The following is a 27,527-nucleotide window of genomic DNA, read 5'->3' as shown; positions in this document are numbered from 1 at the left end:
GGTGTTTCCAACACCTTTTCAACCAGAGATACCAAGACATGAAGGAGACATGAAGTTGCCCCCTCTGAAGCCAACTCTCCAGCTACAAAAAAAAATGGCAGGGGACACAGCCAGGACAGCTGAGCCCACCTGACCCCAAGGGATATTCCAGACCATACGACATCATGCTCAGCAATAAAGCTGGGGGAAGAAGGAGGAAGGGGGATTGTTTGGAGTGGTGGTATTTGTGTTTCTCAGTCACCATATGAGGGGGCTCAGCTGTCCTGTGGATGGCTGAACACCTGCCCTGGGGAAGTGGAGAACTATGTCCTTGTTCTGCTTTGCTTCTGTGTACAGCCCTTGCTTCTCTTATTACATTGTCTTTATCACTACTCTTATGGGTGGTTTTCTCACTTTTACTCTTCCAATTCTTCCTCCATCCTCCAAGATGGGGTAAGCAAGCTGCAGTGTGGGGCTGAGCTCCCAGATGGGATTAAACCATGACACACAAATTTAAATTACCAGGGAGATAACCCATGTAGGGATTACAGGAGTCCACTCTGACATTTACCAGCAGAGCAGGGATTGACACATTTGCAGCTTTAACGGGCTCTTTGAGAGAAAGAGGCAATCTGGGTTGTGGGCTCCCAAGGTATGACTAAAACTCAACAAATTATTAGTTTAGCCAAAGCAGTAATGACTTGAGAATCACCAAGAGATGCATCTGATGAAGATCAGCACTTGCAGCATCATCACTGCTCGCAGCAAACACACTTCACAGAAAGAGACAATTTTTCAACTGTTCAGAGGAGCAAAAAGGCAGCAACTGGCTGGAAACACCTTCCACAACGAGGAGCAGTTGGCCCAGCAACGCTGAAATGCTTTTGTATGTATTCACTTATAAGGATAAGATACTTCATCTCTGTAGCTGCTTGGCTCATCCCAGCAATAATTCACTTTCTGTGTGGCTCATAGCTCCAAGTACTTAAGTGTGTCAGTATTTCCATCAGCTGTCTGCTCCTCTCAGACATCAATACTTGTTTCTGGCTGAGCCTGGAAATGTTTTATTTTGGGTTTAATGCATGCAGCTCCCAAGTTATTTATTATTCAGGCATGAAAGGATGAGGGAGAGGTGGAGAGTGGTGGGCTACTCCCGGATTGCTTATGGCCCCCAAAAAATCCAAGCCAACCTCAATCCTGCCTGATGCCCTCCTGGGTGTCAGGGACTATTTCCAGATGCTGCTGAGGACTGCTCCTGGGCAGCAAAGGCTCACAGCTAGGGGTGAGGGAGCCCCATGGTCCCATGTCACCTCACATTGTGCCAAGTTCTGGCTCCAGAAAATTTCTTTCTCTTCACCTTTGATTTTTTTCCCCTGGAATAACTTCCCACAACCCTACTTTTTCAAAGACCAAAGTGTTCAGGAGTCTCCTGAAGAACTGCTCTGGTGGGGTACATGCATCCCACATCACCATCATCCTTTTTCCTTCAGTGGGCATCCTGCAGCAGGGGAACACCCACACACAGCTCAAACTACACTGGGACTCCCCCACAGAGCACTTGAGGCACACGACTTTCAGTACGACCAGCAAGAGATTCCTCACCCCACCCAGAACGCCGTCAACCCCGAGAGGCTTTCCAGCATTTCTTCACAGCCCAGGGCTGGAATGGACTAAGACTCAGCTCTAAGTAGATCATATTTTTCCCTTTTCAAGGTGAACAAGCTGTATCTGGCATTTTAACAAGCACAGAGACAGCAGTGCTCCACGCATTTCTCTCATCAGGTTAATTTGAATAGTTTCTTGTTCTATGTATTTTATTGCACTAAATCCACCATGACAGGATACATTATAGGATCACAGAGCAACAGCCATGCCAGAGCTTTCTCCTGTTGAGTTTGTTATCCCATTCCCGGGGGATCATGGCCCCAGCCAGCAAGCTGGTGAATAATTGCTGGAGGTGTATGAGAATCTCTAGGTTCAGGGGGATGAACACAGCCATGGTGGCAAAGATCATGTACACTATCTCTAGACTGAGACCAGCACTGTGTCCTGTAGATTTAGGCCTGGTCTATTCTAACTAAGTGTCCTACCTGTGTTAACAGAGTATTATTCACCCAGTGAATACTATTAGGTGTTTTTCACAACACCTGTGTGTCTGTTCTTGGGATGGAGTCACTTCCCTACCTCACCTTGGGACTTCTGCACTGGGAAAATCAAACGTCCCAGAAGGGAAATAAAACACTTTCCTTGCCAAATATTGTTCATTTAAGACCCATCAAGATCTAAAAAGTAGCCAGGAAAAGTGACAAGTGGCCTCAGTGTCACCTCCCCATAGGAACCATGCCATGAACAGAACCCACATCCCCATTCCCTCTGTCTCCTCCCAGAGAGGCAGAGAGAGCCTGGGGGAATATTGAAAACCTCCAAACCAGTCCTGGGCAGCACTGCAGCCCCTGTGACAGCTGGGCATGATAAGATTGTGGGATCACCAGTTTCCCCAGGAACCTGCCTTCTCAGGGCAGGTAAGATCAAGGCAGCAGTGCAGTCCCTGCAAACCCTCACTGCTCTGCAGGGAGCTGGTGGGGTATTTTTTTAATATATGTATATTTGGCAGTGCTTTATGCAGGACACAGCTCCCCCTCCTCTCTGCACAGCCATGATGGTGCCAGAGGTGGAACATCCCTGTCTGGCTACGGCCCTGTCACCCCAAAAGGCACCTCACCAGCCTGGCACAGCAAATATATCAAATACACACATGATATTATATAAAGTATTTTTGTGTACAGATTTTCTATTATATTTTATTTATAAAATAAAAAGTATTATGTAAAACCTTCTGTTTTTTCTCTTCCCCAGCTCCTCTCCCCTTGTGGGTTCAAGACCCCTCTTGCACCACACTTCCCAATGTCAGGCTGCAGCCATCCTCGGAAGAAGGGGCTTACTCTGGCAATCACAGCAGCACAGGATGCTTTGCTGAAGCAGTATCACCTCCCCTGAAAAAGTGGTGTTTTGCTGGGTTATCTCCCCTGCTCAGTGGGGCTCACACCCAGAAATAAAACATTGCAAAAATAACATAACTGCATCTGTAAAAGTTTAAACTGTGATATAAAAATATGTCTTTAGATAATCATATCTGAAAAGGATTTGCCTCGATTATTTCACAGAATCATAGAACCACAGAATGGTTTGTGTTGGAAGAGATCTTAAATATTATCTCATTACAACATCCCTGCCATGGGCAAGGACACCCCCTGGACCAGATCACTCAAAGGTACCACTTTATCTTTCCTATATTGCAAGTGTTTGCTTGGGAGGAAGTAGTTCTCCTGGAAAAGCTTAAAACAGCAATAATAATAATAATAATAATAATAATAATAATAACAACAACAACAACAATAATGCTGCTGCAAAGTATACTATTTATACTGTATTTGCACTGCAGTGGCCTATGCAATTGTTACCAGCCATTTCTTTCAAAGATATTAACAAGTAACTGCACTGTGTAAAAACCCCATGGGGGTTTTCTTAGATCTGTTTTAGGAGAAGAGCAAATCTTTTTCCTAGAGAATTAGCAGAACAATAACCAGGTTTAGTTCTGTCATATGCAGCTTTCTTTATAAACAAGAGATTATGGAAAGGAATTTAAAAAATCTCTACTGTTTAGCTTGGCTATCCCCGACTTTGGAAGAGCTTCCAAAATGGAAAAAGCAGATGTTGCAAATCTGCCTTATCTACGGAGCAACTGTTGACTCTGTTGTGCAAATCCTAATTTACATCTGCATGAAAGGTTTCAGAGATTAAATGGCATTCAAGGAGGAATATTAGCTTTTCTCCCTCCCTCCAGCTCTCCTTTGAATGGATTTACTACTGGCAATTAGCTTTCTGTTCCATCGGCCAAGTAGAAAACAGGATTCATCAGGACTCTACAGTATCCTCCTTTTAATGGACTGTTTTCATAGATCACCCAGTTCAGGCACAGAGAGTTTAAAGAAATAAATTGTCACAAAGCTAAAACAGTTACAAAAACACTTTGGCCAGGAGGATTTCCCTCTGACACTTGGAAGCCCTGAGGAGGACAAAAAAAAAAAAATCCACCAGAGAACAAATCAAAGGGGTCTCCTGGCTACACCTAAAAAGATGGGAATGTAAACCCCTCTAAGAGGCACAAAGCTTTGGCTGCTTTTGAGAGCCCAGAACTGGTCCCAAGCCATCAGCTGGGGATTGCTGGCTTAAAAGATCAAGCAGTGATGGGGAGTTTTCCTTAAAACCTGGCCAGATTGTACAACCAAACACTTGGTTCCCCTCTGAAAACAGGGAAGCAAACACCGCTCGTACATATCTAGTTAGCTCAGAGTTCTGCATTGAGCTTTTTCTACAGAAATAAAAGAACTGATATGAGATGTCTCCACTTCATCAATGGTCCCCAAAGACAGGGAGCAGGAGATGGGAGGCAGCATGGGTGTGCTGAGGTCCCCAGGCTGTGACAACAGAGGTGGCTCCTGCTCGCCCAGGTGCCAAAGTCTCTGTGCTTGCCTCGAGGAGGGCAGCAATGAGCGGCATCAATTCTCAGCAGCCCATGCTCACAGTGGGGGTGACATCAGCCCCAGCCCAGCACAATGAGCACACCCTGGCAGCTGCTGGCCCACAGGTCACACAGACCACCTCACCAACCATGGTGGCCAAACGTGGCCAGCCCACACCGCTCGCTCCTCAAGGCGGAGTGATGGGAACTCACTGGGCTGATCCTTGGGGGAGCACCTGAGACTGTGTTGTCATCCTTTTGGTGTCCTGCCTCTTGCTGCTGAAGAGCAGTGGTCAGCCTGGCCTCAGCTTTTGCTCAGCACAGCAGGGGCATCCCAGCTTGATGCTGACAGGCAGATCCCACCACAAAGCAGCTGATGCTTTTACATTTCTGTGCTACATGCCTGAGGAAGTCCAAAAAACCCGCATCACTGCAGCAAGCAAGCAACTACCACGAGCCCTTTCAAAGCCAGCGGCAGCAACTACGTAAACTGAGGCACAGAATGAGGCTTCCCAGCATCCCAACAGATTGGGCAAAGCCTGCCCCAGACACCACTGGAGCAGAACTTGGTCCTGCCAAACTGTGGAGGCCCTGATCAAACCTGTGCTCTTCAACATCAGTGCACCACAGCATCCCTCCTGCTTTGCTGGGCCAGGTTACCTGGAGGGGTTTTCTAGGTGACACACCCCAAGCAATTAGCAGAGTTTGCTACCAAGACACTGCTTACACAAATGACTGCTCCACAGAGCATAAGGAAAGGAGAGCAGCTGTATCTTTGGAAATTTTTTTAAACTTTCTTATAATGTTGCTGAATGATTCTTCTGGTTATTTTTTTTCCTGGGCTCTTTCTCTATACCCTCATTTCCTTCCCAAAAATCCTTCAAAAATTCATTACTGCTGGAGTTTTGACCTCCAGGGTGGGCTTTCAGCTACTTGGTCAGTTCTATCACCACCTCTCGAGTGCTCTTGCAGATGAATTTTTAAGAAATATGTAAGTTCCCCAGGCTCAAAAGTTTAGGTTTACCTCAGAGGAACTTTTTAAGGGATGCAAATGCTCCTGCTCCCTTTCCAATTCCCAAGCCAGTTTTGCCCTGGAAGCTACTTCTGATGCTTTCTGAAGTGGGCTTTAAGATCACATGGCATCAGAAAAAATTTGCCATAAAGCCCCAACCTTTCCCCTTCGGTTCACAGCTATGCAGCTCCCAAATCCCAGGTCCTCTGTATTTCCCTTGCACTTTTAATGTGCACTCCTCTAATCTTCATTTAATGCAGGCAGCTGGCTGCAAATACCCCCAAACAATGACTTTAATCCTAAGTATCCTGAAGCCCCCCCTTCCTTCCCGCACCAAAACTGAAGAAAAAAAAATAAAAAGAACATCTTGCTGTCTTGCCTCAAGACAGCAAGATGGAGAAATCCAAGCTATCCACTGGGCCAAAGGATCAGAAAGACACAATGAGCTAAATTTTACCGGGTTTGCTAATTAAAAACGGAAGCTACCCCACTTTGGAGCCAAGGCAGGGAGGTGGGGGGAGTTCTCCTGCTATTCAAAAAATCGGCTTCCAACTGGGACCATATTCACTCCACATTAATTGTCATTCCAACTACAAGTGTCCTAGTTTCAAAATGAAAACTACTCTCCGGTGTAGCTAGTGAAAACTAACACCAGTTTTGAGGCATTAAACAAAATTTATTGATTGCATTTTCCCACCCACTAAAACTTTAATAAGCATTAAACCTGAAACTCCTGGCCCCGTTTCCTCCCTCTACTCTCTCTCTCCATAAAAAGGGTCAGGCTCCTCTATATGGAGATTAGGACTTAATGTTTGGTATTTGTTTATAAGCCTATCAATTGCCTTTATTTCAGGGGGGAGAAAAGGACATCTTAAAAAAAACCCTCTTGTACAGGGATTAAGAGAGGGCAAAGGTTTAGGGTAGTTTGGGTGGGTTTTTTTCCAACTGATTGTGGGTTTCAGATATATGAAGGATCATGTTCACGTGAATGAAAATAAGAAAATATTCCCCTTTTTGCAAGTTTCCCTTGAGTAACATAAAATGCTATTTTCAAAGATCCCTATTTCTCAGTAATAAGATGCAGAACTTCAAGTCTTCTCTGCTGGCCATTTTCAGCTGTGTAAAAGGGAAAAATAATAATAATTTGGGGGCCGCTCTGTCTGCATACTTAGTAAAGAAAACAAAGGTCAAACATTTGAAATGCAAAGGTCAGTGATTAAGCCCAGAAATCCATATCTATGCATCAAAATGAATAGCCAGATTTTGAGAGTGCTTAAATGATTTAAATGCAGAGCCTGACCTGGCTCAGCATCTTTCAAAACCAAGCTTGTTATTTCAGAGTCTCAAGCGAGATTTAGGTGCCAGGTACCCCAGTTGGAGAAATTGAACAGTAATCTCCTTTCAGGAAGTCTGATCCACTTTAATGTCACGAATGACAAACTAAGATTTTGTTATTTAGAAAACACCTCTAACTAAAGCCACAACACTTTGTCCTTGTGCTAAACTCAAGTCTTATCCTTCAGCATTATTAGAAAGAGTTGTGAGAGATGGCAAAGAAAAGTAATGTCAAAAATTATTTTATTTCTCCTCTTTAAAGAAGGCTGCTAAAGGGATTAGACAGCTTTGAGTTCACTGCTCTGTTAAATCAACCTTACAATATTTTTTCAGCTTGTTTGACTTGCTGTTTCTGTATACATTTGTGTTTTCACCTTTCTGCATTCAAATCCCACACTTAGCGTTTGTTCTGCGCTTCTCACAGGAAACTTAGTCAGTTCTTTATTTGTATTAAGTCTACAGGTTATAGAAAACAGACTTGGAAAACAATCCCTAAATTAGCAGGACTTACCAGCTTCCATGCATACGCGCATACACGCGGGGCATGGCATACCATCCAACCTGAATGCAGAGGTTTATCATTTCCAGCAGCAGCACCAGGGCATCAGGTTCACCAGGAGGGACCTTTTAATGGTCTCCTGTAACCTTATCTATTACAGCAGGCTTTGGACTCCACTTCACAAATTAAGAGAGAGTTCAAGGAAGTCATGCGTGTCTTGGTTCCCACTGCCTTCAAGCAGTTTTAGGGCTCCCAAAATAATCATCTACAACCTGCACTACATTAGGATCCAGAACTTCCAGAAGCAGGGTAGATACCTCTATGCAGAGATATTTTAGTGCTGCTGTAAGGAAGTGCAGACCCTCTTCAGAGGGCTACTTCCACCTTCCTACAAGAAGACATGGCTGGTCCTACCTGCATGAACCAGGGACCTTCCACAGGCACTTTAGGATATATTCCCTGTCCTGACTCTCATTTCCCCAGCTTTTCCTTTCCTTTCCCTATCAGAAACACTTATAAATTCTTCTCTGTGCAAACGAGCCCCTAAGGATTAGATGGATGCTGTTGTGATGCCAAAGATGGTCAGTGCAGCAGGCAAGCCAAGGGAAGAAGAAAACAGCCACTTCTCTCTGCCAGGTAGAAGATACAGATGATAAAAACTGAATCCAGCAGCCACTAAAGGGCAGGATTTGTCTGAAAGTCAGGCACCAAAGCTCCTGCCAGTCTCCCTTGGGTGGGGTGAACCACCACCATGCACTACTCATGGAGACACAAAGTTGGACAACCTCCCTTGATACATAACCCATAAATTGAGCAAGAGCTGCACACAGCATTCTGCCCCCTCCACTCCCTTTCCACGGGTGGGTGGCTAATCCAGAATCATCTTTTCTTCCTACCTGCCCTGAAACATCCTATGTCACCCCTCCAACTGCTCCATCTCATGCCCAAAACAGCTGGGCTCAAACACTGGGTTAAGTTATTCCTGCAAAGACTGCACCTCTTGTCTGCACTTCATCTGCTATGCACTGGGAGGAGGGGACAGAGAGGGAGAAAACCTCTACTTCAAACATTTACATGCATTTTGAAAGCACCTGAGGAGGTTTCAGGCCCTTTTCTGCCAGGACTAACACATTCCACCCACGAGACAATCTTGTTCAGCGCACACAGATGACTCCTCCCAGGAAGGATTTGCATTGCATGGGGCCACCAGACCCAGGCCCAGGCAAAGACTCGCCACTGAGACCACAGGGGTGGGTACAATACCTGCCCCTTTTTGTCACTGCACTGAGGAGGACAGGGTAAAGGAGAACCCCTGCTGTCCCCTCTGCTATCTCTGTGCTTCCCCCCCCTCTTCATGAAGACTTTCACCATGCAGAAGCCCACTGCCTCCTCAAATTCAAGATGCCAGCATGCCTGCACTTAAAAATGAGGCAGAAATCTCATTCCTTCACTAAATAATTCACAGGCTGGAGCCCCAGCACAACTCCATTAACACTCTCCAGGAGTTACTTTCCTTTTTGACTGGGCAGATCGCAAAGCATTTCTGCAGTGGAAGGCTTTGTGTTTGGATTTCCTTTGCCTCCTAGTTCAAATAATGGCAATATTAACTGAACCACTGGGCAAAAGAAAATTGAGTGTGACCCTTTTGTCAAAACTCTGGTGGTTCCCATTTGCTCCTGCAGCTCTCTTGCCCTAACTGCAACAAGAACAGGAGAAGGTGCTGCTGTCAAGATGTCCCTCTCTGAGGTATTTTCTTTCAGCCTGGGATATTTGTAACACAGTACTCTGTATTTAAACACCATTTATTATATTTATTTATTATATTATATCCCAGGATGGCAGCTGGAGTGCAGGAGAGTGGTTTTACCCAGTATCTTCAAGGCTAATGCTAGTAGGCCCCATTAGCCACTGACATCCTTCTTCCCAAGCTGGGTGAACCAGGAGCCTTGGAAAGCCTGAAACATAGTTTTTATGCTTGATTACATATTTCAAGTGCCTGACACCAGGCCCCCACTCATTATATTTTGACACTGATGACTTTGGGCTGAGCTGGGACGAACGCTTTGCGCTCACTCATCTCTCACTACATCCAGCAGTGTTTAACTCAAAAGAAGGTGGGTGATGGATTTGTAGCAACTTTGGGCAGGGATGCAGAGAGGACACCATCTGCTATTTCTTACTTCCCCCCAACTCCCCACCCCACCCCTTCCTTTCTGTAATTAATCAATTCACAAATCAGGAGGCAAAGTTTTCTTGCAGCCTCCTCTTGCAACCACCCCTGCGAGGCAAAGGCTGAGGACATGGCAGGGCAGCTGCAAAGCCCAAATGCTGCCTGTGGAGCTCGGAGCAGCATTCGGGGCACTCAGTGGGAGCACTGGGTTCCCAGCCCTGCAGCTCGTCCCACCCAGGGTCCCCCCGGCCCAACCCACCCCATGCTGGAAGAAAGAGGCTTTTGGAATTTTCTTTGGGAAAAAAAATATGCTTTCACTGAAAGCTGTGAATTCATGCATAACACACTGGCTGTAAAAATGAAAAGCATTTTTAATTTTTCTCCCCCAGCTGCATTCAGCTCTTTTCTTACATACTGAATACTCGAGGTTAGATTAAGGTGATATTCGAGGTCCCCTCCTACCCAAACCAATCCACGATCCTATGGTTGTAAATACCAGCTAATTTATGTACCTCCATTTGCCAGATCCCCTCAGTTCTGCATGAATCCCCAGCCTATTAACATAACTATTTAAACTGGACATGTTTTCTTAAAACATTCTCCTTTCATAAACTGCCAAGTGACAGTTGTTTACTGTCAACAAGCCTGGGTACTCCAAGACAGGGAGAAATATGCCCTTGCAAAAGGCAGATGTATCGGCTACCAAAGGAAGATTAAAATCTGCTGGTTTTCTCCCTCCTCAGAAATGCTTTATTCGTACAGATACTCATGATACTGATCAGGAGAGATGATGCTATGAGTAATTCCAATCATTCTTTTAATTAAAGAAAGGCTCATTGAGGATTTATCTTCACTTGAACATGCTAATTGTCAGGGCACACTCAGAACTCCTTAACCTTCTCACTGCACTGGGTTTCTCCTCTTCACTTTTAGCTGTGATACTCCCATCTCCCAAGGCACATCTTGGCTCATCTTACACAGATCCTGCTACTGGCTAGAAACAAAATGCTTTCCGGGGGGAACCTATACAGAGAAGTTAAAAAAAATTTTAACAAAAATGAAATCATCAGTTCGTTCAGGCCCTACAGCCTCCACACCAGCTGCTGAAGTATTTTGCTGGGAGGGAATTGCTTGTACTTGAGTCTTGCGCCCATGAAAGTGGGGTTAAAAAAAAAAAAGAAAAAGAACAATCCTGTGGGAAAACTCTTTCTTGTGCTCTGTCTGCCCAGGAAGTGCCAGGAAAGCTCCTGTGGGGTGCAGGGTCCCAGGGCTCAGGCTCACCCCCAGACCCCACAGGGTTATTAACACTTTCCCGGTGCACTGTGCTGCTGGCAGCTCATGACGGGGCTGATGCTGGCAACACGGATAAAATGGCAGCAAGGATGGGGCGGGAGGGGACAGTGGCCAGCACATCAGCTCAGCTCCACAGAGGACTCACACAGAGGCACGGGGAGCTGGGTGGTGGCTGTCGCCGCTGCCTCTGGTGCTTGAGCTTGGGCTGTGATGCTGCCGTGGGCTCCCATCGAAGCTGGAGTTACAGAAAGCAAGATGGGGAGTGAAGGTCTGTGTTACAGCTGGTTAGAGAGGAATGGGAGGTCACTGAAAGCCAGTTCCAGGGACCTCCACCCCCAAACTGGGAGCCCTTTTACTCACCAGAGTTTCCTCTGCTTGTTAAAATGTTTGGGTCATTAGAAAACTTCCCAAACAATCCCTGCTTATGCTAAATAGCTGCTCCCACCACGATCTGTGAAGAGCTTCAGCCTGCTCTCTTGGAAATCAATGGGGGCTTTTTTTGCCTAGGATTCAATAGGCACAAGATCAGGACCTCATTATTATTTTTACAGGACTACGAGAAGCAGAGAATGGCAAAACCCCTAAAGAAAGCAATGACCCTCCAAACTGGGAGCCAAATTTGCTGTGAAGGATCTTTACAGGCTCTGTCAAGCATCAAAATAAAATTAAAAATCTAATTCTTGAGATCTTTTCAATTTTCTGACAGGGAAAGCAGAAGGTTGAGAAAGGCTGGCCTCATCATTTGGATCCAGAGATATCTCCCGTAGGTCCTTTTTACTCTGAATAAAAGCCTTCACAGAGGTGTATTTTACCTTCCCCAGAGGGAGTGAGCAAGAGGGGATGATGAGCTGTCAGTTCAGGGTGATGCCAGTCGCCCTGCAGAACAGAAACATCTCCAGGGCTTCCCAAGGCCGCCTCTGCCACACACCACAGTGAAACTCCAAGTAAATGCCCTCTGCAGAGGCACCACCAGCAACACAGAGGACCAGCTGGCTCCTGGGACATGGCCCTGCTACAAGGACCGTGCCTGAATCCCATTTTCACAGAGCCAGGTGCTACCTGCCTCTTGTGAGAGGAGCATCAGAAATGCTCTCGTCCTCAGCACCCTCAGCACCCTCCTTGGAGCCCTCTGACAGTGAAGCCCTCTCCTTCTCACCTGTTACTTTACACCACTCCTCCCTCCTGGCATCAATGAGAACCCACCCAGGCACCACATCACCACCACCAGGTTTGGCCCCTAAGCAATACCCTGCTATTTTGCTGTCTCCCCTACACCCAGCTCAAGCCAGGTCAACTCCAAAATGCTTAAAATCCATTACTTCTGGATACTAGTCCAATCCTTATCCAGCATTGGTCTCTAAAGCTTTACTGATTTAACTACATCAGCTCAAGTAATTTAGTGAGATTCCTTGTGAATAGCACAAGGTAGCTCAGTGAAATCAAGGCACAACTATAAAACACTTCACTTTCCGGGGCAAAAGTTTTAAATGAAGATAAACTCACAAACACTTTCATCAGTTGTGAAAAAGCAACAGTTGAGAAGCCACCTCTGGAGGTTTCTGGCATGCCACGCTGCACTACCATTGCCTGTTACTGTCTTTCCCTAAAAGCCTCACACTCAAGTTAAGGAACTTAACTGATGGCTTGGCTCCTTTGGTGAAAAGGAAATAAGGAGGAAAAATCCAAGCCAGCATGCTGCCATGTGTCAGTGTGACATCTGCAGGTAGTTCAGCAGGTCAGAGTACACCCCTGCTTGTACTGGTGCAAACAGCAGTGCCGGGGTCCCAGGGCTGTGATGTTCCCAGGGAAGAGCCTTCGGCACACAGAGCAGCCTGTGGAGCAGAGCCTGCTCCCAGAGAGCGATCCTGGGCTGCCTCCTTTCCTCACCTAAAAACTTGGAACCCTTCTCACTTGAGTTATTAATTCTTTTAACCCCTCACAACCTGCAGAAATGGCACAGCCCCAAAATCTCACAGATGCTAAACATGTAAGCACATGGCAATTGTTTTGCATACAGTTCTGAGTGATAAAGAGATCTACTTCCAAGTTTCAGTATAAGCTTTTTATTTAACCAACTCGTTATCTTACCTTGCTCTCTGGATTTGAGAAAGCAAGGCCAGCACACTAGACCAACCCTCCACCTCTGCAATAAATACCAGCCCTTTTTTAGAATAATACATCTGAAACTCAAGCAGTTACTGGAGAAATGTTTTCTTACTTGACTGTGCTGCTATTCTTCAAAAATAGCTTTGCTACATTGAGTAACATGAGTGTCACTGCACAAAAAAAATAAAATTGGTTTATCTATCTCCTGGCTAGTTCCTATCCACCTGAACGCAAAAGCCCTGATAGCCTATCAGAATAATGGGGCAGGTTTACATCTGATTACCTTTCACATTTTAACTACTAAGTTTGCTAAAGGTTTTACTCAGCCCGTATCTCACAGTTCTTGTTTGCTTTTGGTACTGCAGAAACTTCCTGGTCATTCAAGCCAAGGAGCAGATACTTTAGGGGTAAGCACACCAGGAATACAGCATTTGCTGCAGGAATAAAAGCCCTTCTTCACACATATAGAGCTTTAAATCACATCTGTGGCACTTGGCAACCTGAGCTCTGAGCTATGAGAAAGGAGACATTGGGGGAGTCAGCTTTACTTCAGAGAAAAAGGAGGTTTTTTAACAAGACCACCAGATAAACAGCCCAAAGAGGGGAAACTGCTAAACTGATAAGCTATGTAGGAGGCCAAGGAAAAAAATTCAGGGTGTAACAAGATATTTTAAAGGTGCTTTCAGCTTTGTATGCATCTTCAGACATGGTTTTAGCCCAGCGTTTTCAGAGAGGTGCTTTCAGATTTACTCCTCCTACAGTCTGGGCTGCCTGCTGCCACATACCATTGAGTGGCTGTGCTGAACCAGAGTCCCATGTGCTGAAAAAAACCCCAGTGTAAGGCAAGCTTTTACCAGGCACCATCCTCTCTGGCATACAGTCTGGTACATGTAGAATCAAGTTTATCACTACTCGCTGTTAAAAGAGATGAAATGGCAAACACTGAAACAGCCACATCAAACCACTCTATTCAATGGCTTGGAGTCAGCAGGCAATTTCAAGGCTGGAGTGTTTTTTAAGGGTCAGAAAAAAAAGGAAGAAACAGATATGCAGAGTCAGACAAACTCCCAGGACACAAGAAAAGTTATGAGCATGTAGCCCATGAGGGACAAGATAGAAATCTATTCAAACAGGGAAACATAAGAAAAATAGCCAGAATCATTTTTTATCTGTGTATCAGGTTCTGCTGAGCTGGGGAAAACTGAGGAGGAAATTTCAACTCTATTTTCAGTATAAATATCTGAATTTGTTATAAGCCTGATGGGTCTACCTTATATATAGTAAAAATTGCCAAAAGCTAAACTATGATGACAACACAGCCACTTCTCCATGAAACCTAATGGCTCATGCTTAGGCTCCTGCACACTTCAATGACCAGCCAGAAAAAGCCACCAGCAGGCCATGCCCTAACCTTAGCTAAAATGATGGTGCAGCAAATGCCTTCAGTCACAGCTTTGCATGCCAACGAGAGATCACTGTCAGAAGCACCTTGATCCAATGCTTTTATAAACTGAAAATTGTATTAATTGCTCAGAAACCAGGCTGATTCCCTATCCTTTAGGTATCCTAAGTGAATAGCAGATGTACACAGCAAGTTTTCAGAAAGGACAGCTTTCTAAGCATTCAGGTGGATATCAAAGTTCACTGCTATTTTAAAAGGGAAAATTTTGTTTCTCAGCCTCATAATAAGGTGGGGGGGGGGAAATGCTCCTCTAGCTTTATGAAAAATTTCAGCTTTGTCCAACCAGCACACTGGGTCCCACTGTATGGAAATGCTCTGGATACACTGGGAATGCCATAATGAAGAGTTCTTTGGTGTTCACCTAATTTCAACACCCATGTTCAATCAGGCTTCAGGACAGGTTCACCTTCCCAAACAGCACTGAGGATTTTTTTGGAGGGAGTTGTAAAAGTTAACATGCCAGTCAGAGCAGCTTACTTTAACTGCATGATTTAATTAGCAGATCAACACTTTGCTACACAATTTTCAGATCTACTTTCATCACATTTCCTACTCAGCAGTTCATAATAAAGTCTTTATGAAAAGAAAAAAATCCTCAGATTTAATTGGAGTGACACTTGTCAGTGTGTGTCAGTAGAAAACATCATGTTATACAGCTGCTATTGACTATATTGAGTCCATCTCTGCACTGGAACAGAGTTCAGTTTCTAGTTCACTCAAAATAGGCTAGCCTCAATATTAAAGACTTAACTAGCTCTTTAGCTGCTGCTGTTCATGAGAACAAATGGATCAAGTTTTAATCTCAGAACTATCCCTCACAGCTGTCCACTGAATCTAAAATGTTTCTGGTGTAGGGCACAAAATAAGCAGCACCATCAATATACGAGAGACTCTGCAGAGGGTTTGAATGCATAAACCCCAAGGCTAGCTCCAGGAACAGCCAGTGCCATTTGGCACTCACTTCAATACCCCTATAATTTCAGGATGAACTTTGAAACAGTCAGACACTCAAAGCAAAGTGATACAGATCGTACCCTCCACCTTGGACCCCTCACGGAGCTCACGCTGGAAGGCTGCAAGAGCCCAGTTGCCATCAGCTGCATGAGAAACACCACAGCCGGCACATCACCACTGCTTTCCGCACAAAAAAAAGTCACAGGAATTAGTACATGCTCTCCCATTAAACTTCAACAAAATCCCCAAATGGTCCTTGTTCTGTTCTTCTGGAAAAAACTGCCTGTGCAGTATTAACTCTGAGTAACAATTCCACTCCTTGCACAAGGAAACTTCGGTTCTTGCTCCTGACAGACTGGGAGAGCTCTCCCCTCCCCTTCCCGTACCAACCTGATCAAACATTAGCAGCTCTCTATACAACTCTTTCAATGCACTCCGACAGCCTCAGCAGCTAACTAGTGCAACACAAACCCTAAAGAGCCCAGAAATTGCCTTTTTCCACATATACTGTGTGCAGACATATACACAAGCCAGTTACAGGAGACAGGATGGTTATCAGAATTTCTTAAAAGTTAAATGCTGCTGTTTCAGTTGGGCTGCTCTCTTAAGAAAACAGCCAGCATTACTTGACATTCACAAATCGTACGAAGTAATATCTTTATCTGAATACTAATGCAAATTGGACGGGCTTTTTTATATTGATGTCTATTCTGTGGCTGCTGAATAGAGTGACCGCATGCTCAAGGCTGCAAAGGAGTTCACTGACCTCCCTAATCATCTCTGTCATAGCCCCTGAATGACATACACATTCAATCCTGCCTCGCCTCTCTTACTTTCATTCATAAAAAAAAAAAAAAAAGAGGGAGTGGGGAAATTTGACATTGTTCTTCCTACAGCAGCCCCGAGAACGGGAGAGAAGAGAAACTCAGCCCAGATGAGGCCCCTGGTGTTTTTAGTTTAGCTTCTATTCAGCAACAGCCCCGCCATCTGCCTCCTTCCTGCCAACAGCCGAACACCTCCCTGCGGAGATGTTAAAACCTGCACCCCCTCCACCTCCGCTAATAGCCAGTATTCATATTAGCAAACATACACATACCTCGAGAATGCCTCCCTTCAATGTGTGTTTTATGTAGCTGAGTATAGGCACAAAGCAGTAGCTGTTATAGCCTTCACAGCCCCGTGTGGAGAATTAGATCACTGGGGAAAAATCCTTCCAAGCCCCTTTATGGAAAATAAGGCCTTAGACTGTAAATGCAAAGCCCAGCGAACAACAACCCTCAGTAATGAGCCAATACCCCATGGCCCATTTGACTAGGAGAAAGAATTTGCTTTTTACCATTCAATTCAAAAAGACTGAAAAAGTAAAATGTGTTTTTACTCGGCTCTGAAGGTTTATATTCTTTACAGTTTCTTTTGCACAACCTTTTCCCCCCCAGGTCGGACAGGCAGCGGGTGCCCTCACGGTCGCAGAGCCGCTGGCTCTGGCACAGAGCTGGGGAAGCAGCGCTGGCTTCACGCTTCCCCATGCACGTGGAAGATGGTAGGACAGCCACTGGCACTGAAAAGCTGTCTCTCCCCTCACAGTCCCCATCCACAGGAGTTTTCAACAGCTCACAGGGTTGGGGCAACTCTTGAAGACACTGCTAGGGTTCAGGGTTGACAGGAACCCTCCTGGTTCAGGGAGGAATCCCATTCCAGGGAGCAGAGCGGGAAGTGACAGTGCCATCTTTCCTTTAGAGAAAGCTGACCGACAGGTAAGAGAGCCTGTCCCGAGGATTTCCACGGGAGGCCCTCGAAAACCCAACCATCACTCACTTCACAGACATCACTAGAAGGCTGCTTCCCTCTGTGTGACCTCCGAGTATGCCACTTGCTATGATTCCAACAGCGTCCCAAAGCTCTAACTTGCAAAAGTCTGTTAGAGCACGGGAGGGGTTTTAGCACCACTTCAACACATCATCGACCCCACCTATGGGCTGAATGCGAGGGTGGAAGCCCAGGGACCACTGAAGCAGCCGCCGAGGTTGCTCCTCACCCCCATGGGATCAGCCGTGCCTGGAAGTGACAGGACCAACACGGACCTCAGGCTAAGCCAGAGAGAACTGGGGACACTTCGCTTCTGTCACACGCAGCCCGGTGGCCAGCACGGGCTGCTCGCTGCCTTCCGCACACCGACCTCATCTGCTCTGACCAAGTCCCTGCGATGTTGCCCCATAAATCAATTCTTTTGGCTGTGAAAAATGAGCCAAACGAGTTACACTAAGAATCTGGTGTTTTATTAGGACTTTCTTGAAAACAAACCCAACCCCCTGTGTGATTTATAGCTTTAACCAAAAGGGGTATTAAAGTAATGCCCCCCACCCCCAGCCTCCACGAAGTCCATTTATTCCCCCCTGTCACTTTTTTGGCAAACAGGCTTCAAACCCTTTCCTGAACAATGGAAACTTTCTGCCGGGTACATGCAAACCGGAGGACAGGGGGCTGCGAGGGGGCTCCCTTCCATTAAAGAGCTTTGAAAAATAAACAGGGACTCAGGTAGCAGCTGAGGCGGATCAGAGAGACACGATGTTTCAAACCCGCCGTATATTACTTGGAAAGAAGAAGGAAAAAAGCAAAACCCAGCTTTTGCCCGACGTGTTAACTTTTTTTCCACTTGCAACTGCAGTGCTGCTACTCCAGGGGAGATCGTCACCGGCTCCCCCGAAACGCACTTCCCTTCTCAGCACAGCCGCTCATTCAGCTGCAACCCAGCTTGTGCCTACCCGGAGCTGTGGCAACACCCCTTTTGCTCCCAAGATGAGGACATAAATGACCTTTCCTTACTTTTCCCACCCGAACCACACGGAGTCAGAGCATTTCCGATGTGTGCCGAAGATGCGCCGCTACACACGCACGCAAGCATCTTCCCAGCTGTTACCCACGGGGTGCCCCATGCACCGCCTGGCTGAGAGAGGGCTCCTGGCAGACAGGGATCCTCTTAAAAGCACTCTGTCCCTCCTGGGCGCCTCTGAGACTACCCCGAGCCACGGCGAGATGGAACCGCCCCGGCCTCGCGTTCGTAACTCCCGCTCCATAGCCGCCTCCTGCGGTCTCCATCCATCCGCCCCGCTTCGCTCGCTCAGGGACGGGGACTCGTAGCGCCGAACCCGGCCGGGCCGGAGCCGTCCCCGCAGAGCACATGTGTGCGCGGCCGCGCAGCCCTTACCTGCCGGCTGCCCGCCGCTCCTCGCCGCCGCAGCCGCCTTGCCGCCGCCCCGCCGCGCCGCCGGCATCCCGCCGACGGCCGCCGCCAGGCACAGGCACCAGACGGAGCCCCAGGCCGCCCGCATGCCTCCGGAGCGGCGCCGGGGCAGCGCGGCCGCCGCCGCACCGCCCGCCTCAGACATCCCCCGGCCGCCGCATGCTGCCGCCGCTCACCGCTCCGCTCCGCCGCCGCGCTGCCGGGAGAGGGAGAGAGGCGCTCAGCGCGGGGACGAGGACGAGAAAACCCCCCGCCCCTAGTGCCCACACGGAGGAGGAACAGGAAAAATAATAGTAAAAAGGCGGAAAAAAAAGTGGTGAGAGCAGTAAAAAAGTGCAGGGGGCCGGGCGAAGCCGTGCGCCGAGCGGCGGCGGGGCGCCTACCTGCGCAAGCCCCGCGGCCGGCCGCGCACCGCGCATCGAGGGAGGGACGGAGCGAGCGCCCGCAGGAGCCACCGCTGCCGCCCGCCCGCCGCCGCGGCGCTCCTGCGTCTGCTCGGCGCGCAGCGGGCGCGGAGCGGGGCGGCCGCGATGTCCCCGCCCGCCGGGCCGGACCGCCCGCCCCGCCCCGCCCCGCCCCGCCGCCGCCGCCGCCGCCGCGGGGGGCCGCGCCCGCCCCGCGCCGCTCCGCGCCCGGCCCCGGGGCTGCGCGGGGGGGCGGCCGGTGCCGCGCGGGGCTGCGCCCGCCAAGCCCGCGGGGTGGAGCGGCACCCGCTTCCCACAGACGTGAGATTAAAGTTGGCGCAGTGCTCCCATGGTGGATCCCGCGGCGGTCACCCGCGCGTCCCCTTCTCCTGGCTCTGGAACAGCGCGTTTTCTGAAGAGAGGCGGCGGGAAGGGGGATCCGTGGGTTGGGGACAGCTCTGTGCGTACAGCAGTTCGGCTCAGCCTGGGACCTGAGCATCAAATGGCCCATGCACCCATTTCCCCTGCATGGCTGCCACTCCGTACCCCGAAGTGAAGCCACCCGGTTCGAGCACCCAGACTTCACTCCCCCACACCCATAATCGCTGTGATACGTGTATGGGAATAATGACAGACTCCACGGCACTCTGCGTGTCTCCTCTGCCAACTGGAGTAGCTGTTTTAATAAAGTCTGACTAGATGGATCTAGTCACATTTACAGTTACGACTGCAATGATCTAGTCACTATCACAGTTATAGTTCGGGTTTTTGTGGTCATCTCAGAGACCCCCGACACGGCCGAGCTGCTGAAGTGACATGCATCAGTTACTGCTGACAGCGAGCTGAGCTGCCTCATACAGAGAAGTCACAGCTCTGCTTTAATCCCACTTGACACAGCAGCTCATTCGCTGAAAATAGACGCAGATATTATCAGAGCTGAAAATGCCCTGCAGAAGGGGCCCAAAAAACCCAACCTGCATAAGAGTCAGGGGGAGTTTTTCTGGGTCAGAGGAAAGGCGGGCAGAGCGGAGGTTTGGCTTGCAGCGAGGGCAAACAGCGGGGATCGCTGCTGGCCGCCGTGGAGGGCTCGGCGTTCGCGCTGTTGTCGCTGCAACCGGGATCTCTCTTGACACCTTTATCAGGCACAGAGACTCTGACATCTCAATACTGTGGCATTGTGTGGGGCAGCATTGAGACGGGGCTGCGGCGAGGAAATCCTACATGTCAGCGGAGACCCTCGCCAGTGACACCGTCGTTTTTAAATGAAAACAATGGAAGGAAAAGCAGACATATAAATAAAATGTGCTTATTTCACCGTCACAGAGACGGTTAGGCAGCACGTCGAGCTGTACGATGTTTGCTCTCATAACTGCTGTGCTGGAGGTGCCAGAAAATCACAAAAAATTAAAACAGCAGCATAATTATAACACTGCACAAGGAGTTGTTAGTGTCATTACTTTGAAGACAAAATTGCAAAAGCAGAGCCAAATTCTGCTCTCAAGTAAAGCCACCAGGGTAGGATTGTTGTTGTAGCGTTATTGTTCCTATTGCTAAGTATTAGTATTGTTACTATTACTACCTCAATTTTCCAAGAGGAGAGCAGCAAAGGAGGACCACGAGCTTTCCTAAGTTCGCAGAAAAAATTAAAACGTCTGTGAGAATTCAGTGAGGTTTTTGACACTGTAGCTGAGTTTTAAAAGTGCCACAGTGATTGTTCCTTTCTGTCAGGTGAGGGTAAACACTCTCATGCTGCTCCTGGAGTAACAGGATGGAAACAGCAGATCTGAACCCCGGGAGTTTTAAGGTTGCTGGGAGATGTAAAGGTCTGCACCGTGGATCAAGTTAGCTCAGCCCTTTAATGGTTTTGAACTGGTTTTCATTTGGAAAAAAAACCAAGAGCTTATAACATTTGGAAGCCCTTTACAACAGGAAATCAAATGGGTATTGAGATAGTCCTGTATGAAGGACTTCAAGGTTTGCAGTTTTCCCTACAGCAGGATATTTTTAGGTTTCCCATTTATTAACCATGCAGAACACTCATGTGGTGTTGGGGAGCACAGACCCGATTAAATACAGATTTTTTATGCTGCTTTGTCACAGTGGTGGCCACTGTAAGAGAACCCAGGATGTAGAGCTGTGCAGCAAAAACTGCAGCTCTGGACTGTGTCTCAGCCACTCTCTTACTATTAAAAAAAAAAAAAAATCCATGTACATAGGCTAGTAAAGCCTGCACAACACAGTTGCATTTATTTCAGCACTGTTATGCCATAAGCCATATATTAGCCCCAAAGTTTTTCTTCCTCCTCAGGCTAGGAGCATGCACCCTCCTTCATGCAGGGATACTTTCTCTGCCAACATGTTTGTTCTCCTTTTACCCTTTATAAGAATTCCCTTCCCAGACCTTTATATTTGTTTATCCCCTTAATATCCAAAGCTGCCTGTGATGAAAATCAAGCCCCTTTCAGCAGCTCAGGGATGGTGAGTGGTTGCCCTTTTTTGAGTGAGTGGCTTCAAGCCTGTCACTGTCACACACCTCCATCTGCCCAGACCTCACTGGGGGCTCAGCCACTGAGACTGGCTGCCCTGGGACAGTTTTTGGAGAGCCTTGCAGGCCCTGTGGGGCATTTGCATGGCTAAACCCCCTCCCTTCATGCCTCTCCAAAGCCCTACCTTAGAGGGAGGCTGCTAATCTCTCTCTATGGAGGTGCAACCTGTTGATAGTCTCAAATTAAGTTACATGAAGGATGCAGTTAAAAAAACTGGACCTGGCTTCAGGTGTGAATGCTTTAAGCAGTCCCTTCTGCCTCTCTGTCCAGGAGATGGGGACAGGACAGCCTGTCAGATGCTTGTCCCAAAGCCCTTGGGACTGAGGCTCTGGAGAGGCATGGAGAGAGGCTTTATTCATGCCAATGTCAGCCTTGATGACATTGCTGTCAGAAAGCCTGTGATCACTTCCCTTCCCCTGCAGCCTGCCTCATGCACTGTGCAAAGCTGTCCCCTGCACATCTGAGCTGTCAGATGTAGCATGGCAGCCAGAAGTCTCAGGCACCAGTGCTGGTCTCAACAAGGATCTTGAAAAAATTACACTGGGGTCTGGTGCCCCCATACATCTGATACTCACAGGAGCTGCTTCCTTAGCCAGCAGAAAGCAATTCCTGAATTTTACTGAGTTGGAGCAGAGCACTGAAGTAGGTGAAGCTTTAATTCAGATTTTAATATGCTGGCAAGTTTGATCAGAGTCTCGGTCACTTAAGCTGCTGAATCATATCAGGTTAGGAACACACAATAAATATTCCCAAATATTTCTTATCAAAACTGGGTCTTGTTAGCTGACTTGTGAGCCAGACTGAGTGTTGTGGCCTCACAATGCTGTAACAGGCTGTTCCTTTGGCCCAGCCGAATGCTACGAGTTCACACAAAACTGAATTGAAATATTGGTTCAGAGGTCAGTATCAGTGTGCATGAGTAGAATCCAAGCTGTTCACCCTTAGCCTTCAAGGGTTAAATAGCATCAGTGGATGCCAGCACTGGGGTACATTTTCCAGAGCTCATGTCACTATCCATTTATATCAATAAGGTGCATTGGAACGGCTAAACCACTTTTTATTAGCTAGCCAGCCCTTAGAACTGCACTTCCAGGGTGGTTTATTGAATTTCAAGCTCAAAAGTCATTGTTGCTAAGATTAAGGATCCAAATGATTGTCAGGGTAAACACTGTGAACAGTCAAGCACCTTGTGAAGGATCTTTCTGTGCCTGCACCCTCTGTGAGCTGGTTGCAACAAAATCTTATCCTGCTGAGTTTGTTTCCCACTGAATGGCATGGAACAGACAAGGAATGGAGGGCAAGGAGTGAGTTGTTTTATTTGAGGTGAAATAAGAAGGAGCAAGTGAACTGGAGAGGCATGCTGGATCTCTTCTGCAAGAGCTTCATATGGGAGGCGGTGGCAGAGGTAAAATAATTTGTCAGCCTGGAAAGCAAAGCAGGCAATTTGGGAAAGCGGGGAGAAAAAAAAAAAAAAAAAACCACAAAAAAACCCAAACAAAAAACTGGAGCAAGCCTGTGGAGGGTTTGAGAAGCAGGGATTTAAAATCAGACCTTGAAATAACGCTGACTCAGCACAGCAGCTGTGTGTGTGCAGCCAGGGCACTGCACCAGGGTCACAAGTGGCTCTCAGAGGTGTCACTGACCACCTGCACGGGCTGGGTGTTGTCTGTCCTTGGAGCAAACCGAGGCAGCGTGCTGGGGCCTGGAGGGGACAAGACAGAGATCACTGCTGCCTGCCAGACCTCTTCATGCCATGGCCACATAGGATATTTCAGGCAAATGTGTGTGCAGCAGGGTTGCCCTTGTGGGTGTAGCAGGGCACCTCCCTTTGAGGGGCATTTGAACCGAAGCCTTAGCCTGTTTAATCCCTGACCAGCCTCTGCAGGCTGGTGCCTGTAAAGAGGAATCACACACTGCCAAGATGAGCTTCTGGGAGTCCTACAGCTGCCCCTGAAGTTTTCTCTCCTGGATGTGGCCAGAGACCACCAAAGGGCACCAGCTGTCTGCTGCTGCCCATCCACCCTGACTGCTTACCTGCAGCAGGGGTTACAGAAGCTTCCCTTTTCTGCAGCCCTTCAGAGCTCACACACATTGCACTCTTCCCCAGGTCCTGGCCCCACTGGCCAGGTCCCCAGGTCCCCAGCACTTCCCCAGGTCCCCAGCACTTCCCCAGGTCCCCAGCACTTCCCCAGGTCCCCAGCCCACTGGCCCCTGGTGGCTCTCCTTTCCCCAGGGGTTTTCCCCTCTTCTGCCCCACTCCAAGGTAGGGAAAGGGACAAGTAGTGAGTGGCATGGGAACTTTCAGAACAAGAAGCCACAACCTAAAATAAATACAAGTTCAGGTCTTCCATCTATAAGGGACAGCAGAATTAGGGTCAATATTAGTCATTATTGCTATGACCTTTAGGCAAGCTCTTTCTCAGTGGAAGACTAGCTTACCTGGGAGGAAGCTTGAATATGGGGACAATTCAGTCATGCTCAATTCTGCTTTAATACAGACTGTATGCTCCCTCAAGCCAGTGCTGACACAGTGTTGTGTCTGACACCAGCCCAGCCACATCTAGAGCCTGATTTGTATGGCTGTCTTCTTGCAATTCCCTTGGTAGTTTTATTTTTCCAAAGGGCATGGTGCAAGCTCTGCTCTGAGTATATTCTGCTGCAGAAATAGGGTGGGTGGATCAGACGTGTATCAGCATATTAAATATACAGGATGTATTACAGGATTAGGTGACTCCACAGCTTTTACTGGCCTTTGAAATAAGAAGCAACAGACATGTATTCCAGATTTAGTGTGCATGGCCAGCAGCTCTGCAGAGGAAAAGCAATTGAGGGTCTTTACAAACAGAGATAATCCTCTAGGGGATGGTTAAGTGTTATTATCCCTGTGGTACACTCAGTCATTGCAAAGCCCAGGAAGGCGAAATGCCTTCCCAAATATCAACTCCTGGTCTGCAGCTTGGCTTGTGGGACCATGTCCAACTCTGTCACAATAAAGTGATAACTACCTCATGGATCTTGTGCTTTTGCAGGAATGTGATTCCCCTCACGCAGCATGCTGGATGTCCAGATCAAACACAATGAAGAATGCAATCGGTGGTCAGGGAGGTTTGGCCTCCATCAGCCTCAAAAGGCCTCTGCGTAGTAATTGTGGCATAAATAATTTCATTTGCCATTAAGGGAAAAACAGTTGTGGTGTGGAAAGCAGCAGTTGCATAAGAAATTGGATAGGAGGCAGGTAGGCATTGACTTCAAGACATTTCATGGAGCCAATGCCTTTAATCAACAAGGGAAATGTTTGAATGTTAATAGAACTAACAATGAAATCAGAGTCATGTTTTGACAAGTATTTCCAAACATTCCAGGAACACTGCAATGCTCTAGAAGCCTCTTTCCTAGGGAGGGAATTGATTTCTTGAGTTGTAGTGCAGTTTGCAATGTTCAAACAGCCTTTCCAGAGGAGCTGGGATGCTGCCATGGGCATGGGCAGGCGGTGGTCCTGGTGGTCCTGGGAGAGATGGGCAAATTAATGTTTTTACTAAATGAGAGCGCTTTCTTCCTATATTGGACAAATATCCTCTTCTTAGAAGAGAAGTGAACTCAATGTTGGGAGCTTTTCTTGTAATAGAAATTATCTTCCTTATTATTCTTTTATATGAAAAAATTGCTCATGATACTTTTTTCCAGAACATGGTGATGGCTCCATCCTCCACTGCACTTTGCCCCAATCATTTTGCATATACTTTTAACACATTGGCTCTATCTGTTCTGAAAGGAAGCCCTGACTCATTTAAAACATGACCAGAAAATTGCTGGGGGACAAGTATACCAGGCCTGCAAGGCTTGCATGGATTTGCCGTGCTTTTCACAGCTAATTTTGCTTTAGGTCAGTGGATCAGATGAATCATTAATAAGCACTTGGAAACCCTGGGTGCCAGGTACTGCTGATCTTGAGCACCTTGTAAAAGATTCACCGACAGGTCAAAGGTTTTTATTTATGGAGGAGACCCAAGGCTTACCCCCAGATTTGCCATTAACCGTGTGACTCTAGAAACTCCCCACCCTCTCTGAGCATCTCCTCTCTCTATGACACTGTGTTGCCCATGTAGGCTGAAAAACCTCACATGATTTCAAGTGAAGTTAGCAAACACCTGAATTAGGAACGTGAGGGATCTCAGCTATGGTTGATAAGAACAATGTGCCTCCAAAACCTGACTTTTTGAACTTACATTTCTTCTAATGGTGCTTGTCTCTCTCTGCTGATAGTGGAGGGATCTGGGATGCTCAGCTGATGAAGGGGGGTTGTTTTTCACCCCTTTTTATCAGCCTCCAGTGTTGCTTTCTGATGATGGAGGGGCTTGAAGGCTTCCCTATGGTGTAGAGAGAGACAGGACTCCACTGACTCCATGGACACTGTCTGGAAGTGCCACAGGTGCATCCAAAGCAGGAGTCCCATGGTCCCTTAAGGCTTCACTTCTCCAAACTAGAGCCTTGCTGGAGGTCAGGATATGTGGCCTTCATTTCATACAGCATCATTTCCCATTTGTTCATCATCATTAAATCCAAAGATCACAATTTCATTGCAAACCCCACTCAAATGTTTTCAGTACTAGGAGAAGGTAAACAGGTCCTTCTGAAAGCATTTTCACAGCATAACTCCAGTCCTCCTTAAAAAAAAACCCAAACAGGCAGAGTAGCCAGTGGTTTTCAGTCAGTGGTTTTCAATTTTTTTCATTTGCAGACATTCACATTTTTTACCAGCAGAGCTTCAGCCCCTCATATAGTTAAATTGAAGCCTACTGACAATATGCTTATTTTTCTTGTGAATTTTTGTAGACCATTCAGAAGTCAGTGCACCCCAAAGACCTACAAACTGAAACTGATTGAAAACTGCTATATACTTATTCTTCTGTAACTAAATAGGATGGGCAATATATATTGCCATATATTTATGTGAACTGTCTGCTTCAGTCTCTATAGTGTCTGGAATTTGTGGGTTTTCTAGGTAGGCGGGACAGACATTTTCTCCAAGGCTGAAGGTGAACATTATTTAGATATTTTCAATTATTTTGTGATGTCCCTATGTGGAGTGTAACAACAGCTGTAACTGGGAACTATTATTAATGGACAAAATCAAGTTACTCCTCTTAATCACCAGTTTCTGAACTTGCTGCAATGAGGGGAGAAAGGACTTTAAATGAATCAGAATAATAGCAATAATTGCCAAAAGGCTTAATGTAGTTTACCCAGAAATTATTTCTTAATTGCCCATGGTGGGCTTGTGGGAGACAGCAGCAAACAGTGCAGATCCTAGGAATCTCTGTAGCCTAGTGGTGGAGAAAAATCCTAATTTTCTGTGAGGAAAAAAGCACAAAGCTGGGCACTCTGGAAGCAATGACAAGGAGCTGGCTGCAGTATCCAATCCGGCTCATACAAGCCATTTGATTGTGATAGCAAATTTGTGTCCTTCCCCAAATTTTAGGCGTAGCATTAATCATTTGCCATGGTAAGACAAAAACGTTGTACATTGCCAGGAATATATTTGCTCCTCTTTCAATTGAGAACACAAGTAGGAACTTGGTTTAAAAGGGCATATTTTCTCTGTGGCTGTTGATGCCTCAAACCATAGAAATATAAAAATATTTGTAATAGTTTGTATCTTACTACAGAGTGGAAGGGGGATAATCACTGTCAGGCTGATTTCTCTGCAGACAGCTGTGCAGCTCATAACAAGGGATATCTGCACATGTAAAAAGGATACCAAAATCAAATTATCTGAACTTTGAAAATATATTCCTCTCTGCAGCAGACAGTGCTAAAGTTAACCCGGGAGCCAGAGAGAACTCTGTCTGCAAAGAAAATTAAAACCACTATTTGCTTCCAGCCATATGACTGGCTCATGGGGTAATAAGAAATACAACGACACTAGAGTAAAGTTATCATTTTTTCTTGAAGGCTGTGTGAAAAATTTTCAGTCACTTCTTTGCCAAAATAGTTTTGTAAATAC

General features: G+C 47.0%; 1 protein-coding gene across 6 annotated transcripts in view; it reads right to left on the bottom strand.

Moving 5' to 3' along the window:
- The window catches only part of FGFR3 (fibroblast growth factor receptor 3), a 55,534-nt gene extending 36,426 nt beyond the window's left edge, over window positions 1-19,108 (bottom strand). For all 6 annotated transcript variants that reach the window (XM_068188468.1, XM_068188469.1, XM_068188471.1 and 3 more), the window contains exons 1-2: window positions 18,957-19,108; window positions 18,538-18,769 (exon numbers count right to left, since the gene is read on the bottom strand). In XM_068188468.1, the coding sequence (XP_068044569.1) occupies window positions 18,538-18,718 (181 nt within the window). In that variant the 5' untranslated portion in view covers window positions 18,719-18,769; window positions 18,957-19,108. The remainder of the gene's footprint in view (window positions 1-18,537; window positions 18,770-18,956) is intronic.
- Window positions 19,109-27,527: the final 8,419 nt, after the last annotated feature.

This window comes from Anomalospiza imberbis, chromosome 4, assembly GCF_031753505.1.
Source record: "Anomalospiza imberbis isolate Cuckoo-Finch-1a 21T00152 chromosome 4, ASM3175350v1, whole genome shotgun sequence".
NCBI lineage: Eukaryota > Metazoa > Chordata > Aves > Passeriformes > Viduidae > Anomalospiza > Anomalospiza imberbis.
This window is presented reverse-complemented; position numbering and strand designations above follow the sequence as displayed.